Below are 18,985 nucleotides of genomic sequence, written 5' to 3'. Positions count from 1 at the left end.
ATTTTTTAATAAAAATTGCAAGATAAAATGGAGGGAAAACAGGGAAAACAAATTAGGGTTTAGAGTTTGCTTGTGTATACAAGCTTATAATATAAAAGATATATAGGAGTATTTAGGAATCCTTCACAAAAAACAACATTAATGGTTGTATTAATGACTCATATTAATTACTCTATAAATTAAAAAAAACAGAAAATTCAAATAAATAATAAATATAAATAATAGTAAATATAATATAATAATAGTAAATATAATATAATTCGTAATTTTACTATTATTTTATTATCATCTTTATAATATATATATTTAGGAATCCTTCACAAAAAACAACATTAATGATTGTATTAATGACTCATATTAATTACTCTATAAATTAAAAAAAAACAGAAAATTCAAATAAATAATAAATATAATATAATAATAGTAAATATAATATAATTCGTAATTTTACTATTATTTTATTATCATAATATTATTCTATAAAAGTAAATAATTCCAGTAATATATTTTATTATTATTTTTTATATTCATATATTAGTAAATAATTCAAGTAATATATATTATTATATATATTAGAAAAACAAAAAAAAAGGATAATTATCATAAATATTAGAAAAAACAAAAAAGGGATAATTAAAATAAACAATAGTAAATATAATCAGAAATATATTATTATTAAGATTTAGATTTTTGATCCTTGGTTAGGGTATATAACAAAAATGGAGAATACGGAGAATTTTTAAATTAATATAGATTTCAAATATAATTTCGAAAATAATTAAATAATAAAAAATAATTATATTTTCAAATAGTCAAACATTTTTTTTTGACGCATAGTCAAACATTCTATGATTCACCAAATAAACATATTTAATTTAATACCTTTAATAATGTGATCTAACCTGATGATCAGAAAGGTTGAGGCCGGTCCGTTGAGCAAGCTTCCACATTGAAGGGGGGGTTTGTACCTGCAGGTGCTCCGATGCCTAAGTCAGCAAAGAGGACAAGAGATACAAAGAAGAGAGAGAAAGAAAGTGTAGAATGGTTTAGAATACCTGGCTCTCCTGTCTAGGAGAGCTTATATAGTGCCCCCAGCGCTGGGCCAAAGGTTGGTCTATTGGGCCGGGATAACCGGCCCAATAGACTCAACTGCCAAGATCGTCCCTGTATCGTAGGGGAAGGCCGTTATTTGCCTCTATCTTGGTTGGAGCTGTTCCGCTATTCACGGGTAAGGGATAAGCTCCGTGACAGCTGTGGCTGGATAAAGGAGCACGTACTAAACGTGCTGCTTAGCTGTTAAGCTACGGTGGAATAGATCAACATGCATGGATATCTGAGCACGTGTTTAACGTGCTGCTTACCCATTATGTCGAGCAGGGCACGTCATTGGCTGACGTGTCGGGGAAGTCTCCCTTTAGTGGGCTGTGCCCCAAATGTCGGGCAGAAGTGATTGGGCCAGCTCTTGGCCCAGTCCAGAACATAATGCATAATAATATCTACATGATTCACCTTCCTATGGTCAACGAATTGCTAAACATTTCTCATATGAATGTTATTAATTACAAATATTTTTTCATTATGAATTGATTGTGTAGTTTTTGCTATAAATATTGTTTTTGCTTTCAACATTCTTCACTCACGATATTTTAATATTCTTTCAACATTTTTTATATTTCTATTTCTATTTATTTACTCTTTTGTGATTATATTTGTTGCCTTAACTTTTCTTCAACTTTTTCTTTATTATATTCTTCTTTTATCTTTTGATGATTCTCTCTTCTATTTTTTTTCAGGAATGTGATCGTAATGAAAGCTTTGGAGAGAAGATTTTTTTTAAGTAGTTTTTCAATATCAAGAACACTTTGAGATGTATCACGGGGTCGAAAACAACAATTATTGATGAATGATTTTAGAGAAATATTCTTTATATGTAGACGTTGATCAAAAAAGTAGTTATGATGAACTCTTATGTTTCACTGTATAATATGTTTCATGCATTCTAAACTAGCTAGACAACATTTGTTACCAAATATTAATTAAGAAAATAATTTATGTCACCTGTTATATAATCTCCTGATGGACAATTCACAATGTGATGGATTGGTTTTCATACACTTATTGAAAATCTCTTTTATTAGATTTAATTATTTATAAAATACGTAAAATAACCAAATTTTAAATACATAAAATAAAATTGTAGCAATTGTTTGGTGTGAAACATATTTATAAACTTTTTTGTAAAGTTTTGTGTGAGATATATTTATTCACTTTTTTAATTTTTAAATTTGGTTATTTTAAATAAAATTGTTGTGTAGAAATTTTTCTTTTCAAGATTTGCTAATTTTATTATTCAACAAAAAATATAAGATTTTTTTTTTATTTAATGTGTGTGTAAAAGTCAAATATATGGTCATCATTAACAAAAATTTACCTATAAAAGGACTTTTTTAATGGAGTCTATAAAACAATAATAAAAGAAATAAATCGATAATTTTTAATAATAATATAAATTTCAAAAATTATATAGTTTTCAAAAAATAATCCTAACATGAACCATATTAGGGTTTATTAATGGAGTTTATAAAACAATAATAAAAGAAATAAATCGATCATTTTTAAAAATAATATAGATTTCAAAAATTATATAGTTTTCAAAAAATACATATTTTAATTTTGAAAAATATATATTTTAGACACATTACTAAATTTTTAATATTTTTCATTTTGTATAATGTTACTAATTTGTAGTTTTGGGTTTAATAATCAAATTTAATTTTTAATTTTTTATTTTCAATATTTTATTTTAAACTTCATCGTGTTATTACCAATCAAATTTTACATATAATACTTAAAATATAAAACAACGAAATTATATTAAAAAATAAAACAAATAATAGATAGATTTGGCTCCTTGGCCATCTCCCCTAATTGAAATTCGTGAATTAAACGACTCCTCTAATATGCTTGGTGTTTTCTCCAATTAATCCTCCATGTACACCATGACTATTTTTGTGCACCACCTTATGTTCCAAAATGCCTTTATAAAAAATGTAAATGTCTTCTCAGTTGGTGGGATACTCCTCTAGCTGGTCCTGAATAAGGGTGATTTTAATCCAAAAATCAGAACCCAACTTCTATCAATATAAAATATATATATATATATATATATATATATATATATATATATATATATATATATATATATATATATATATATATATCATTTAATAGTATAATAGATTAAGTTTGTTTATGGAAAAAATTAAACATGCAAATATGTAAGATATTTAGTAATATTTATATTAAATAAATCAAATTTATATTAAAGTTTGTTAGAATTTTTCATTTGTTTTATTTTATTTTGGTTAATTATAATTAAGAATAAATCAAGGAAATTTGAAGAAAATAGTGAATTTGATGCATATTATGGTGTCTTGAAATCCAAGACTCAATTTGTGGTTGTGATTGTGAAGAACACCTCTTAATGTTGTGATAGCAGAAATAATTCAATATGAAAATTAAGTTTGGACGCTGTCAAAAAAGTCATGAAACTATTATAAAAAAGGGAGCTTCTACGGTACATTCGAATAATTTGAATGTACCGGTACATCACGTCAGTAAATTGTTAAATTAGCGATTATTTTTATGCATTAAAAAATTATTAGTCGATTATTGTATTTTAGAAATAATAATATCACAAGAAAAAACACAATTTTATTGTTTATAAGTATTATACTAATTTTTCTATTTTTTTAAAAAAAATTCAATATTGACTATTATGATGAATAAAAATCCAAAAAATATCGAATTTTATATTTTTTACGGTTTTGATGAATAATATGTAGTTACTATAATTATTTTAATGATAAGAAAAGTGATTTACTTTAAAAAATAATCATTTATCTATTAATTTAATTATCTAATGTACCGGTACATTAGAAATTAACATATGTACCATAGAATTTGCCTATAAAAAAACCATGTTCATTTGTAATTAGTTCTCTTCATCTTAGGATTATGGAAAGTAACCCAAGAATAGATTTTTTTATAGTCCAATCTCTAATGCTTTGTCTGATGAAATTTCTTAACAAATCTTATTCATATCATATTGTGTTTATATATAAATCTTAGAACATCAAACTGAGGGATCGATAGGTGAAACCTTTGACGTTCATGTTGGGTCACGAGGGGGCAGTCAAAGGGATCATTTACATATGTCTAAGAGAGAAACCATACAAATGAGTTTGTCATTACATTTTTACCCAAAACCTTAAAGGCATTAGGTTTATTTATGGGTCATATCCCTTATAAATTGTTCAATCTCCAATTATCTAAGTAATGTGAGACTTAAATCACATCACACTTGACACAACAATCTTCCCGTCAAGTCATTAAATTCATTATGATCTCCCTCAAGCAGAAGCTTTCTTTTTCATTCATACACTTGCATTGTTGTTGGCCGCACTCAACGGGACATGCCGCCTGACCACCTTGGTCAAGAAGACTTTCGATACAAGGAATCGGTCGAACCCTTCGTCGAAGCATCGACTCTGATCCCACTGATGGGTCACGAAGGGGCAGTCGGGGAATCATCCACATTGGACTTAAGGGCAACTATACAAGTGAATTGGCCACCACACTTATTATCCACATGGGCAGGGCCGGCTCCGAGATTTTGGAGGTCCAGGGCAAATAATAAAAATGGACCCCTAATAAAAAATACAATTTTTTTTTATAAAAAAAAAATCATTTCTTAAAATTGTAAATAATTTTAACAACATCAAAAATAGTTATTTATATGTGTAACTAACATAAAAAAAAAGTCATATTCCGCAACATCTATATATATAATTCCTAGATAGTTCTCCTAACCCTAATCCAATTAAACCAATCAAATTGTTTCATTTAGCCATGTCATCCATTTAAATCCAATTAAATTACTATACAATGCCACATCATTTCTACTTATATTATTATTATTATTATTATTATTATTATTATTATTATTATTATTATTATTATTATTATTATTATTATTGTCATCTCTATACTTTTCATATTCTACATTTATATACTTATGACTTTTTAATATACACTCACTCAAGCTTTTACTTAGCCTTTAATTTTTTTGGCGAATATAATAACTTTTGCATACTATATTATAATAAGGAGAATATAAAAATACATTATTATCAAAAAAAAAAGAATATAAAAATACACATTAATTAACTTTGTAACTCCCGGTAATATATTTTTCATCTCTTAAGTCACCATTCAATTTTCATCCATTGGAGTCTTCTACCAATATTTTAATATATAGGTTACAATTGTTTTAATTTGTATCCTATTCATATTTTCCTAACTAACCATTACGAATGTTAGAAACAAATATTTTCGTCCCCTGATGCTCAATCATGTGCTTAAAAAGATTACCATTTATTTTTTCGGTTGAATGTGAGAATAGATTTTTTCATGTCTTATATGTGTAATTTCTCTTTCCATTATCTTGCCTCTTCATATTTTGTACATCAGGTATAAAAATACTTATGTTATTTTCTAAAACCATGATTTGTTGTAGTTATTTTATTTTTTGCAAAAATTAACTTTTTTGCATAACAAATAAAATTAAGAGAATTTGACATTTTTTGTTTGTTGCACATCATACATTCAACTTTTGTGTTGCACATCATTTATAGGTTTAGTTAAGTGCTACTGTATATGTGTATTCATATTCTATTATGATACAAATTAAATAATATATACCTTATTTTTAATTGAATTATGTAATAGTTGTTTTACTTTCGTTTACTTTACTTTTTTATTTGTTCATTTTTTTTTAATGATATACTTATTTTTATAATTTTTGATTTTAGGTTTTGGGTCATCATTTCTTACTCAAAAGAACTGAACTGTGAGGTTGATGCTCTTCACACATATCCCTTTGGAATATTTTTAAAAGGTATGTACCCTTTAATTTTATTTGTTTTATTTGAGTTTTTCTAATTCTGTCACTATTTATATGTCAATTATGTGACTTAGATTTTGCCACATCTCTTTTCATCCGATCCTTTGTGTGTTTTGAAATAGATTTACATGTTGTGCGGAGATATATCCTATTACTCCTATATATATATATATATATATATATATATATATATATATATATATATATATATATATATATTCTGTTACCCATGTAAAGTAAACCATAATCCTTAAACCAATAATATTTTTTCATTTAACCACATCAGGTCACTTACAATGCCATGTCTCTTCTCCTTAGAAAGTAAATCTTTTGAATATCGGATTCTCTATTTTATTATTATTTTGAAAATATTTAATGTTTCAGTTTTATGCAATTGTAAAATAAAAACAATCGCATCACATTGAAATTGAAATGATAAATAAAAGATTAAGAGATAATTAATAAATAAAATTAACATTTACACAACAAATAAAATAAATAACAAAATTGATAGTGTTTTGAGGATCTAAAAAAAATTGATAGTTTTGAAACTAAAAATTTAAAAATTAAAATAATGCCCTAATTACATTACAGTGATGTAATACAGAAGCCGAAAACTGAACATATCGGGTCATCAATTAGCTACTGGGCTTTTTCTCTCATGTTTCGAAAATCAAAACCCTAATTTTATAAACCCTAAATTTTCACCTATAATAATATAAAACTTCGCCGCTCTGAGAAACCCTCTTAGCCGCTCTAACAAATCTCTTCGCAGTTTCTCTAAAATGGGTCCTCCTACTAGAGGTAAACCTTTTGGCACCATTTTAATTATTATTTATCATATGAGTTTTGATTTATTCAATTGAAATATCGCAAATCGAGTTCGCTGATGATGCTTTTGTTTGTTAAAATCAAATTGATTTATGCTAATTTACTCAAACGAAGGATTTGTCTTGTTTTTATGAACTATGTAGTTTGATTTTTATTGATTTTGGTGTTTTGAATTTGTGTAGGTCGTGGTGGGTTCAGAGGTGGAAGAGGTGGAGACAGAGGAGGTAGAAGTTTTGGTGGGGGAAGAGGCGGTGGAAGAGGTGGTGATAGAGGTACCCCTTTTAAGGCTAGAGGTGGAGGCAGAGGAGGTGATAGAGGTAGAGGAGGTCGCGGAGGCCGTGGTGGTGGTGGTGGTAGAGGAGGTGGAATGAAGGGAGGTAACAAGGTTATTGTCGTGCCTCATAGACATGATGGTATTTTCTTTGCTAAGGGTAAGGACGATATTCTTCTTACTAAGAATCTTGTTCCTGGAGAAACTGTTTACAACGAGAAGAGGCTTACTGTTCAGGTAATTTCATTCTCACCTTTAACTGTTTATGCTTTGTATTCATTTTGTTATTTTAATGATGTTTGTTGATTGAGTTAAATTTACATATATGCATGTTTGTAAATTAACTATGAATGTATGTTTTTGTGCTAGTCTGATTCATTATTATTAAGTTGTAATCAATCATTAATTAATTGTTAATTTTATTTTACATTAATAACATGATGACAATTTTGTGACAAAAATTATGCAGAATGAGGATGGTACAAAGGTTGAGTATAGAATTTGGAATCCTTTCCGTTCTAAGTTGGCTGTTGCTGTCCTTGCTGGGGTTGACAACATATGGATTGTAAGAAACTTTATTTTCTTGTGACATAATCATTTATTACTTGACATTCTCTTCCAAATACAATTTATTGACACCAATTTTTGTTGTTTTATACAGAAACCTGGCGCTAAAGTTCTTTACCTAGGAGCTGCTTCAGGAACATCTGTCTCTCATGTGTCTGATATTGTTGGTCCGGTAAGTATGAGTTCAAATTTGATTTTTATTTATTTATTTATTAACCTATGTTGTGTGACTAAGGCTGATTAGAATATTATGTTCTGTTTATGTAGACTGGAATTGTCTATGCAGTAGAGTTCTCCCATCGTAGTGGCCGTGATTTGGTCAATATGGCAAAGAAGCGTACCAATGTTATTCCTATTATTGAAGATGCTAGACATCCAGCCAAGTACAGAATGTTGGTTAGCATGGTAGATGTCATATTTTCTGACGTTGCTCAGCCTGATCAGGTTCTGGTTTGATTTTTTCTCAATGTCCTAAATTCGTAAACATTGAACTCTATTATGTTACCGTTATAATATGTTCACTAATTCAGAGTGCCTACCGTTGTAAATTTTTTGGAATACTGACTCCCTAAGTACTTGTTTTTATGGATGTCGACACTGATTTTTATTTTAAGCATTCTCAAGTTGAGTTTTATATTTCTCTTTTGCTGTGGTGTTACTTGGTCTCCCAAATTTTATTTTGAAGTAAAAATGTTTTGGGTACCATATACTCTGCTGTGTATCAGTGCATGTGATGAGCTACTTGGATTCCCCTTCAAGATTTTTTGAATGATGTAGACCCGAGATTCTGATGCACATTGATATTTTGTTTTTTTTTTCTTTGTCTATATTGTTTTTTTCTCAAATTTTGTATTCCATTTCCAATTTTATAATTAATTTGCATTTCATAGTAAAATGTGTTTTGGATACTATATATCGGTGCAATTGATGAGTTACTCGGATTCCCCTTCAAGACTTCTTGGGTGATGTAGACCTGAGATTCTGATGCACAACAATTGTGCTTTTTCTCATGCTCGTCAATTTTTTTGTTTTGTTATTTTAAACAATTGTGCTGTTGCAATGTTGTATATATTTTTATGTGGACTATATCCTGCCATTTTTGTATTTATATCCCCCCCCCCCCCCTTTTAATAAAGAGATATAAGGCAAAGGATGGGGGTGAAGCCTCCTTCGTCCTCTGATGTCTAGATGCACTGTTTTGATGTTTGGTCTGCATTCTGGTTATTCATTTGTTTGTTTTGTATTAGTAAATAGATGAACTTCATTTGAAGAAAAAAGCTTAAAATACACTCTTTTGACCAAATAATAGTTAGATGGAACTCCATATATTCAGAGTATCAATTTGGTTTATACTATTTTTGTGATTGTTGCAGGCAAGAATTCTAGGTTTGAATGCTTCATATTATCTCAAAGCTGGAGGTCATTTTGTTATTTCTATCAAGGTTTGTTCAGAAACCTACTTGGTTTCTTGTTTTTCAAAGTTTTTTATAGGATTCACTTAAAACTTCTTTTTTTATTATAACTTTTCTATGCATTATTTCTATCTTGATTATCTAGCTCATTCAATTTTATTGTTATTGTAGGCCAATTGTATTGATTCTACAGCCCCTGCTGATGCAGTCTTCGAAAGTGAAGTGAACAAGTTGAAGGCAGATCAATTTAAGCCAATGGAGCAAGTGACTCTTGAACCATTTGAGAGGGACCATGCTTGTGTTGTTGGTGGTTACAGAATGCCTAAGAAGAAGAAAGTTGCAGAGTAACATGGACTACTTACTGCCTTGTCAACTGATGTTGTGTAACTTAGGATTTTATTTCAGCTTTGTTTGAATGAATACTGCCTTGTCAACTGATGTTGTGTAACTTAGGATTTTATTTTAGCTTTGTTTGAATGAATACTCTCTGATGTACTCCAATGCGATGCTTATGATAAATTATGTGGTTTATGTTTGCGAATGTTATGCTTACTGGTTAGAGTAAATTCATATACAACCTGATTTGCTCAAAAATTTCAATAGCTGTAGTTCCATGTTAGGTTTGGGATGTATGAACCAAGCACAATATCATTACCTTTGGGGGTGTTTGTTTTCATGGATAGCAAATTCATTCCAAATGTGATCTTGGAAATCTTTAATTCTTATGTTTGTTTTAAGTTTTCATAAATCATGCTTAGAAACTTTTTATTCCTTGGATTATAAATTACACGGGTTTGATTAAATATTTAATTTGTTAAATAAAAGAATATTGATATTCATATTTTTTAAATAAATAAAATGTATCATATAGAAACGTATTCTGGTCTATGCCATTTTTTGTAACAAAAAAAGAGAGGTGTTGTGTGGAAAATAATAATTATGTTAATAATAACAAATATGGAAAATGATCTAAACAATATAACATCAAATTTCTCAAACAATTGAATTAAAATCGAAAAAAGATAATAATAATAATAATAATAATAATAATAATAGTAAGAAAGTTAAAAAATACTCTTAAAAATGTTGAAAAAGGAATAAAAAATTTGTTAAGATGAAGAATCTTGTGATCATGTATCAATCTGCAAAGAATAGAACCTAAGTTGAAGGTCTATGGCACAAGAGGTATGGTCATTTGAATTTCAGAAATCTAAGTGATTTGAATTCACAAGAACTAGTGTATGGTATACCTAAGATAAATGCCAAGCATGCATTATGTGATATATGCATGAAGGGTAAGCAGAGTAGGTTACCATTTGTGAAGGAGACCTGCAAGAGATCATGTGCAGCTTTGGAAGTACTACATTCTGATGTATGTGGTCCTTTTGAAGTAGCATCATTAGGTGGCAGTAAGTACTTCATATCCTTTGTTGATGAGTTCACAAGGAAATCTGAACGCCTGGGATTCCAGCTTACATACTTATTTGGAGAAAAATTTGAGAAGGGAGTTTTTTTCCCTTCCTTCTTAAAGTTTGACCATGCCTTGTCCCAATCAGTTGAAGATTTATCACCTGAGACATTTAACAAAAAGTTAGAATCAACATGAAGATTACATATGTTCGGACCGACAAAATTATGATATTGTCATCATTTCAAATATGGACTCGCCGACAAACTCCCTTTGATATGAAACAGTTGATCAAAATTAATTGGACAAACAAGAGATTCTTGAAACCAGATTGAAACATAAACTGAAATGCGCGCAGAGTAAAAAATTGCAGAAAGTAGGCAAAGGATAATGGGAAAACCTGATGATCAGTTCTTGGATCGGTGAGGATGAGAAGACGAGGCTCGCTGAATGAAGTCTGAAGCTGATTGGTGAAAGTTCCGGGAGTATGCCTTCCAGTAATGGCATTAGCTCCAGTGTACTGAGCAAACTTGAGAACAGCTCTCTGTCCATAAGGCCTTGCAGATTGGACAATAATATCCTTAGCGTTCTCAATTGCAACAATGACCCTAGCAGCTAGTTGAAGTTTCTCCCAAGTCTTTCCAAGATTAATAATATAAATACCTTACATTCAAATAAACAATAAACAATCAAAACCCAATTTTTCCAACCATAGAACATTGACAATAGAACAAACACATGGTGTGCTTTAATTGAGCAAAATTAGATTTTTAACACTAAAACTATCCTAAAAAACAGAACTAAACAGAATAAAAAAAAAGGCATAAACTTCTTAAAATTATATTATACTACCGCGTTATTATAATTTCCATCTTCAACTCTCTTCTTCTCAAACAACTCCATAGTAATTAACTAAATAATTATCCCCAGATCTTAATCTCGTTTCGGAACAATCAAATGTCAAACCAAAAAAACATAAAGCTTAAAAAAAGTAGTAGGGATTTGAATGTTACCGTCTTGACGGCGTTTGAAAATGTAACGCTCCATTTGGTAGTCACAGTTCTTGTAAACCAGATTGAAACATAAACTGAAATGGACGCACAAGATTTATCTGAGATTCGGAACAATTTACAGGACGACTAAAATCGAATTAAGTAAGGAGACTTAGATCTAGAGTTTTGTTATCCACCTTTCTCGAATGACAGCGGTGGCCGTCTAGGGTTTCGCCTCAAGCTTTGGCGAAATCAAAACTCCAAATGAAAACGAATGAAAACTGCAGGGTCGGCCGTCTAGGGTTCGATCGCTTCTCTCGATGGGACGATTACGGGATTGGATCGAGTAATTTAAGGTGAAGAGATTGGAGAATGATTGAAGAACTTGAAGAACGATAATGAAGATGGCGCAGGAGTGAGTGTTTTGATTTTTAGGGATTTGGCGATTTGGGAATTTCGTTCTCGTTTGGCTTCGCGTAACATATATGTTAGGGATTGGGAATGAATGAATGAACAATATGATGAAGACTAATAGGGATTCCACTACGGTTCAAGACCAAATCAGTAGTGAAATCCAATTAAAACAAATTTCAACATAATTACAAGATTGCCACCATGTCTACTTTTCACTACTGATTTAAGAAAACCGGTAGTGAAATCCCTTGTCTATGAACGTTTCACTACTAGTATTCAAATATCAGTAGTGGAATCCTTTGATCAAATGGTTTTAACTACTGGTATTCACATACCAGTAGTGAAATCTCTTAGCCAAAAGTCATTTTTCTACTAGTGTTAATTTCTATTTTTTATGCTTACTTCCTTCATTTTGTTGTCACAAAACGGAGTTGCACCTAAAATAGAGTAAATAGGTGTAGAAAACTCACTATGAGTAAATAGCATAGCTTATTTTCCTTAATGTCTAGTTATGTATACTTTAGATCTCATTTAGTTACAATTTTTGTTGAACCAAGATGCTAGGCAAGTATACAGTAAATGTTTAATTTACATTGGTCACAAACTAGAGTAACTAACAAATGCATCTATGTAAGTCCGGTAAGTATTAAGTTAATGTTATTTGGTTTTAATTAGTTAAGCTATGTAATTTGTAAATTAATTGGTTTTAATTTGACATTTTTTTGTTTATTTGATTTTGTAGAGAAACTACAAGAACCGAGAGAGTAGAAGATCAATGGGACATACCGTCAATGGGACATTTTTTTGTTTATATGGTTTTAATTTGACATTTTTGTTTATTTTATTTAAGATTAGGCTTATTTGAGCTACTGCTTTGTATTTTTATATGTAATTTGATTATATTTTCTGAGATATGGACTATGTAGTTCTTTAAATGGATTGATTCTAGTATACTTTGAAAAAATATTTGATGTAAATTAACAAGTTATGTATATTCAACAAGTTCAAATATTGTGGGTAAAAAAGTTATTCAATAAGCATTTTGGTATTTAATAAAAGCAGAAAAAAAAAGAAGATATTTACAAAAACAATTGAATCTTGAAAAGATGCATGGAATTTCCTGCGGATTTAGTTGCGGAAACACGTTTCTTGAGGAATTTCCTGCGGATTTAGCTGCGGAATCACGTTCCTGAGGAATTTTCTGAGGAATTTCCTGCGGGTATTACTGCGGAAATTTCTCAGGAAAGTTTGCTACGGATTGTTTCTCTATTTTTGGCATCAAATTCCGAGATTCCAAAAACTGCAGGAAACAATTACCCACGAAGGTATTAGCTGGGAACCAAAATCCTTGGGAAAATCCGCAGGAAACGTGTTTCCGCAGGTAAATCCGCAGGAAAACAGAAAAATCCGCAGGAAATTCCGCAGGAAATAATAAGCATATTTCTAGTAGTGTTTAATTGTATTGCATACATAAGTTTTGAAGTTGAATTCTTTGGTAAATATCTCATTTGGATATGTAGTGATATATTTATTGAGGTGAAATATTTTGATACGTTCACAAATTGTGTTTATTAATTTTTCTATATTAAATATTATTTATAAATCTATTAAAATTATTCACCCCAATAGTGTATTGGTACCAACACATATCCAGATAAGATGCTACCGTACCGTAGTGTACAACTAAATTATATGTATTAATCAATAGGAAAATGCTAACTAGTGCCCCCGGGGCACTAGTTAAGGATACTAATTATAGTAAAATTACATCGAAACATGTGTAGTCAATGTTTGTAAAGTATAAAAAGTGTCATTTCCAATACAAAAATTGCTTTTTTTGTATTCTTAACTAGTGCCCCGGGGGCACTAGTTAGCATGACCCTAATCAATAACATTCATAATGGGATTAACATAGTATTTAACATCAATAATGGAGGAATTCATAGTATTTAACATGGGAATCCTATATCGGTCGGATTTAACTGGTTATTATTTTTTAGGTTCAACTTCAATGTTGCCTCACTTTGATTTGAAGGGGATAGCCCTGATCACTATCTGATGGTACAGAGCTGCAAGTGCTGCCCCAATGAAAGGCCCAACCCAAAAAATCCACTGCACCAAAATAATATAACTTGGTTAATCAATAACCATCTTCACTTTACAAGAGTTAAGACTCAAGAGATTCAATTATAGATAAAATACACCTATAGACTAAATCAATATTTAACCAATTATCTTTCGGCTCAAGTGAATAATAAACTTCATTAAAAGTTGAATTGATCGACAATGTTTAAGGTTAAACTCTAACTAAAATAATTATTTGATCAAACTTTACTTATCTTCTATTAAACTCAGATTATTAAAGTCCATTTTCTCTTAGAACCCACGAAAAGTTATTACTCTAATATCTGAAGCTAAAATTTGGCAAATTAATAAATTCTAATATAATTTTCTTACATTGTAAAGCTTTGATCACATTTGGCATTTTGAAAAACCATTAGTGATTAAATTGACCGAATTTCTAAAAGAAAAAATATCCAAAAAAATGGGTAAAAAAAAGATAAAAATACTAACGTGATCGTCCCAAGCTTGATCTTTGTTGTATATAAGGGCAGCACCTAGACTTCTTGCTGGGTTAATACCAGTCCCTGTAATTGGAATTGTAGCCAAATGCACCAAAAACACAGCAAATCCAATTGGCAATGGTGCCAAAATCTGTCCCATTCAAATGCTTATAATGTATCCATTTCAATAGTAATGAATCATATAATCAACAAATTTTAATATAGTGAATGATATAATAGTAATGTAGGATTTGGATTTTGGCTTAGAGGAACATGCGAGTTTCTTGCATTTCAATAGTTTCTTGTATAATTTTTTTTTATGCATGCATACAATTATATTTCATCAAGTAAAAATATTTACTTAAGTCCTAACAAATTGAGTGTTTTCATTGAGAGCCGAACCACAAATAAGGGTGTGTATAGGCTAAATTAAGGTATTCTAAACTGAGTGAAACCGCTAAAAAGGAAGGCCACCCTGAGTTCAATGTCAATAAAGTGAAATATGTCGTGGAGGTCGACTCTTAAAGAACATGACAATGTTAAGAGTTCTACATTTATCATATAAAAATGTTCAGTGTGGTACTTAAACCATGTGGCTCTACCACTTAATGAACTAGTCCTTTGGATTAAAGTTTTCTCACGGGCATAAGTTCTAACAGCACTCGAGATTTTTTTTTTGATAAATCAGTACTCGAGATTTAGAACACTTACGACCCTGCACACCAACCACTTGCGTAGATCCAGTGGTTATCATAAAGTTATTTGATTGGATGCATATGTAAAAAAGTTTAACGGTAGGATAATAATTAATCTAATTTTCCAATAGTTATGAATCTTATGATAATCATATTTAATAAAAAGTATGGCATATTAGTTAGTTAAGATTTTTATTTTGGCTTACAGGAACATGTGAGTCTCTTGCATTTCTCTTGGCATCAGTAGCAGAGAAGACAGTGTAAACAAGAACAAATGTACCAACAATCTCTGCTCCAAGTCCATCACCTATGGAGTAACCTTTACTGAGAGTGTTGGCACCACCACCTATGGAGTAACCTATAGATTTCAACCTTACAATCTGGTACATCTCATACATTATTAATGGGACCACCGCGGCTGTTGTCACTGACGTATAACGTGACGGAACCCCAACGACCACCACATCAATATACTTGACGACAAAAATCGATATAGATGAGTGGCATGGAAATTTCATGCGATGTGATCTCTATATCATGTCTATTTCCAACTGATCCAACTGAAATTATTTAGTGAGGTCAAACTGAAGTTTGAAAATCCAATATCTGCAAAAAAAAACGATAACAAAATATCAAAATCAAAGTTTGAACATAAAGAATGAGAGACTCCCACTAGTCCAAGACATCTTTAATTAATTAATGACAAAAACAATGTGAAAGACTCTAGGTGTCACGTATTCGATTAATAAGTCAGATAGCATAAACTATATCTCTATATATTTTATTCTTCATCCAACTATTGCGCGCCACACGCGGTACAAAAGTCTACTTTCATAGATTTTTTTCTTCTTTCTTGCGATATATCCAAGCTATCTCACTTTTCTATGCAATTTCCTACTAAACTTAGGCTAAAACCTCATCTCTTTTAAATTGGTTATGAACCGAAAAAGTTTGTAATTGAATACTTGAATTTATCATTTACTGTACACAGAGGAGGCTCGCATGCATGTGCGAGGTGTGCGACGGCATAGGGCCTCAAAATTTTGAGGGCCTCAACTCAAAATTTTGAGGTCCTATAATATTACTTATATATTATTTATACCTATAAAATATCAGATATATATTAATAGATTAATTTTTAGGCCCTAAAATAATAGTTATATATTGTTAATGTTCATAAATATCATGAGTATCAATATATTAGTTATCTATACTCGTAAATATAGTTCTAGTCCATTTTAATCTTTGCATAAAATTTAATTTTAGATTATGATGTTCCTTTTTGACGTTATATTCAAAGATAATTATTTTGTATTTCTTGTTCCATTTAATTTAATGTATGATTTAATATTGATAATTTATATGTTTACAAGAATGTTTTTTTTTTATATTATATGCAATTTAAATCGATAATTTTTTTAATTTTTTTTATTAAGGGGCCACTTTTATATTTTGCACAGAGTCTCTTAAAACTCGGAGACGCCCCTGCTTGTACAACGGGTCAGACTCACAACTTGCATATAATACAATATTGAATACTTGAATTTATCATTTACTTGAATAATATTTCTTTAATGTCTTGATATGCTTGACCCTTAACAATATTGATCATCCCTCGTTTGAAGAAATTGAAAACAAAAGGGTTAAAGATAGTGCATGTGAGATAGTGTACTTGCTGGTGGTTACACAAAGTTGAAAGGTAGTGCATGTGAGATAGTGAAATGTGCAGTGATTAAATTTAACACACAAGAATGGCAATGAGAAAAAATGTCACACTAAAGGAAGGGAAGATTGACCCTTGTTTGGAAAAAGTTAAAAATAAAAAAGCTTAGAACATGTGAGGCATGGACTAGCTTTCATGACATTTCTCCTCTTATGTACTCCCTCCGGTCTCATATATAAGAAACAAAAAAAAATTTGGAAAGTCTTAAATATAAGAAAAAGGCACAACAATCATTATATTTATTTTTAATATTCCAATTTTACCCTTGTTTTACTTTTCCAATATTCTTCATACTACTACAAGCTTGTAATCATTACTACGGTTTTCAAAAATTGACTTTACTTGCTTGAAGATTTTCTAAGGGTAAAAGTTTAAATGCCACATTTTTTTTAAACTTTATCCATTCTTCTTAAAGGGTGTGCCTTTTTTTTTTTGTTTCTTATAATCAAGACCGGAGGGAGTATAATATTTGATTCCCATTTTTATGATGTTTTTTCATTTGAAGCATTGGCTTGTACTTGTATATGATATGCTTTGATTGCTATGGATATGCACTGCCAACACATTTACACGCCTATATATATCTCCAAATAACTTGTGCCACTTGCATTTTATTTCCCTTTGTGATTTAAACTTTGCTTCTGCAGGTCTAGCATAAACTCAACCTTTGTTTTAACGTTTTTTAGTCTAAGGGGAGTTTTTATGTTTTTAATTAAGGAAATTATAACCACAGATCAAACACGATGCATATCAAAATTATTACTTGGTGAACTTGGTTGTCATGTCATATGAATTTGCTTGTCGGTGCTATCTATAATGGGCTTAATGTCTCTGTTACATTTTGGTTTTGTGCCATATTTTTTCGGCTTGCTTGTTTTTTATGCTATTTGTTTAGCTGGATCAACATGTATTACTTGAATGGCTAATTTGATAGATTTTGCACGTGTTTGGTCAGAAATGAATAATTTTCTTTGGTGTAAAACCACTACTCTACTAGTACTTTGCTATTAATTTTTGTTCCATTTTTTTTCAATAGGATGGCCGACGAAGATCATGTTACGAAGATTTTCCACAGTGAAACAGCCTTCCGGTCTGCTGTTGATGCATTGTGGATCCCCGATCCTGATGGAACAAGAACACCTTCTGCATTTGTAATAGGTGATGAAATTAGTAGGGAGCTAGCCATCACCGTGGTTACTGAGCTCATGGTTCTTGCAGTTACTCGTGGACAGACGGACTATGTCAAGAATTCAGACATCACGGTTCCTAGAGTGGTTGTGCCAGTAAGGAGTGTCGCACAACTCAACCAGGAAATGCAGAACAGGGGCGGCAAGGCAGGATGGATTGCCTTCATACCATCCGACGTGGCTGTAAATAGCCGCCGATTACTTTTCATACACGCAAAGCTAAACGGCTTTGCTGCCGTCTATGGACAGTAGTAGAGGTATGTCGTAGATGTTTTTCTTACTAAATATTTTTATAAGTGCATTGTTAATTTTTAATTTTAAAAATACTATGCAGTAAGACGGATTGGAGCTGGTGGTGTGCATGAAAGCTGAGGAGTTTCTGATCATATGTCATATTATTATGTGTGAACTTTTTTTTTTTTTTTTTTGGTAAACATATGTGAACTTATTTATGTGTGTTTTAAAAATACTAATTTCACATATGTTTACCAAAAAAAAAAAAAAAAAGTTCACACATAATAATATGACATATGATCAGAAACTCCTCAGCTTTCATGCACACCACCAGCTCCAATCCGTCTTACTGCATAGTATTTTTAAAATTAAAAATTAACAATGCACTTATAAAAATATTTAGTAAGAAAAACATCTACGACATACCTCTACTACTGTCCATAGACGACAGCAAAGCCGTTTAGCTTTGCGTGTATGAAAAGTAATCGGCGGCTATTTACAGCCACGTCGGATGGTATGAAGGCAATCCATCCTGCCTTGCCGCCCCTGTTCTGCATTTCCTGGTTGAGTTGTGCGACACTCCTTACTGGCACAACCACTCTAGGAACCGTGATATCTGAATTCTTGACATAGTCCGTCTGTCCACGAGTAACTGCAAGAACCATGAGCTCAGTAACCACGGTGATGGCTAGCTCCCTACTAATTTCATCACCTATTACAAA

The 18,985-nt window shown here is 30.7% G+C and overlaps 3 protein-coding genes and 2 non-coding genes across 5 annotated transcripts; 3 read left to right on the top strand and 2 right to left on the bottom strand.

Moving 5' to 3' along the window:
• Positions 1–2,848: 2,848 nt before the first annotated feature.
• On the bottom strand, positions 2,849–12,271 carry LOC123922025 (40S ribosomal protein Sa-2-like). Its single transcript, XM_045974769.1, has 6 exons — positions 12,263–12,271; positions 11,644–11,669; positions 11,468–11,541; positions 10,855–11,117; positions 10,360–10,617; positions 2,849–3,092 (listed from the first exon to the last, which is right to left on the bottom strand). Exons 1-5 carry the CDS (start codon positions 12,269–12,271, stop codon positions 10,519–10,521), a joined length of 471 nt encoding a protein of 156 aa, XP_045830725.1. The 3' UTR covers positions 2,849–3,092; positions 10,360–10,518.
• Positions 6,556–9,587, top strand: LOC123924845 (rRNA 2'-O-methyltransferase fibrillarin 1-like). Its single transcript, XM_045977821.1, has 7 exons — positions 6,556–6,769; positions 6,979–7,304; positions 7,537–7,632; positions 7,729–7,806; positions 7,902–8,078; positions 9,008–9,076; positions 9,218–9,587. Exons 1-7 carry the CDS (start codon positions 6,751–6,753, stop codon positions 9,392–9,394), a joined length of 942 nt encoding a protein of 313 aa, XP_045833777.1. The 5' UTR covers positions 6,556–6,750; the 3' UTR covers positions 9,395–9,587.
• LOC123882545 lies at positions 8,359–8,429 on the top strand. Its single transcript, XR_006799870.1, has one exon. It is a non-coding gene; the product is annotated as a small nucleolar RNA snoR60 (small nucleolar RNA).
• On the top strand, positions 8,553–8,623 carry LOC123882544. The gene has a single exon (XR_006799869.1). It is a non-coding gene; the product is annotated as a small nucleolar RNA snoR60 (small nucleolar RNA).
• A 1,608-nt stretch (positions 12,272–13,879) lies between the features above and the next one.
• On the bottom strand, positions 13,880–15,517 carry LOC123922024 (probable aquaporin PIP1-4). Its single transcript, XM_045974768.1, has 3 exons — positions 15,326–15,517; positions 14,435–14,575; positions 13,880–13,972 (listed from the first exon to the last, which is right to left on the bottom strand). The coding sequence occupies exons 1-3, from the start codon at positions 15,515–15,517 to the stop codon at positions 13,880–13,882; spliced, it is 426 nt and encodes a 141-aa protein (XP_045830724.1).
• Between the last annotated feature and the right edge of the window lie 3,468 nt (positions 15,518–18,985).

This window comes from Trifolium pratense, linkage group LG4 (genome assembly GCF_020283565.1).
Source record: "Trifolium pratense cultivar HEN17-A07 linkage group LG4, ARS_RC_1.1, whole genome shotgun sequence".
Lineage (NCBI taxonomy): Eukaryota > Viridiplantae > Streptophyta > Magnoliopsida > Fabales > Fabaceae > Trifolium > Trifolium pratense.
This window is presented reverse-complemented; position numbering and strand designations above follow the sequence as displayed.

What these genes read in the sequence shown, in the direction of transcription:
- LOC123922025 (XM_045974769.1), bottom strand. An exon ending in ACCGCTGTCATTCGAGAAAG is followed by an intron (nt 11,542 to 11,643) that starts GTGGATAACAAA and finishes CGTCCATTTCAG; the next exon opens with TTTATGTTTCAATCTGGTTT. An exon ending in TTTCAAACGCCGTCAAGACG is followed by an intron (nt 11,118 to 11,467) that starts GTAACATTCAAA and finishes TTTGAATGTAAG; the next exon opens with GTATTTATATTATTAATCTT.
- LOC123922024 (XM_045974768.1), bottom strand. Translation starts at nt 15,517, where the DNA reads ATGTATGAGATGTACCAGATTGTAAGGTTGAAATCTATAGGTTACTCC. An exon ending in CAAGAGACTCACATGTTCCT is followed by an intron (nt 14,576 to 15,325) that starts GTAAGCCAAAAT and finishes TGAATGGGACAG; the next exon opens with ATTTTGGCACCATTGCCAAT. An exon ending in ATCAAGCTTGGGACGATCAC is followed by an intron (nt 13,973 to 14,434) that starts GTTAGTATTTTT and finishes ATTTTGGTGCAG; the next exon opens with TGGATTTTTTGGGTTGGGCC.
- LOC123924845 (XM_045977821.1), top strand. An exon ending in GGGTTGACAACATATGGATT is followed by an intron (nt 7,633 to 7,728) that starts GTAAGAAACTTT and finishes TGTTTTATACAG; the next exon opens with AAACCTGGCGCTAAAGTTCT. An exon ending in ATTTTGTTATTTCTATCAAG is followed by an intron (nt 9,077 to 9,217) that starts GTTTGTTCAGAA and finishes TTGTTATTGTAG; the next exon opens with GCCAATTGTATTGATTCTAC.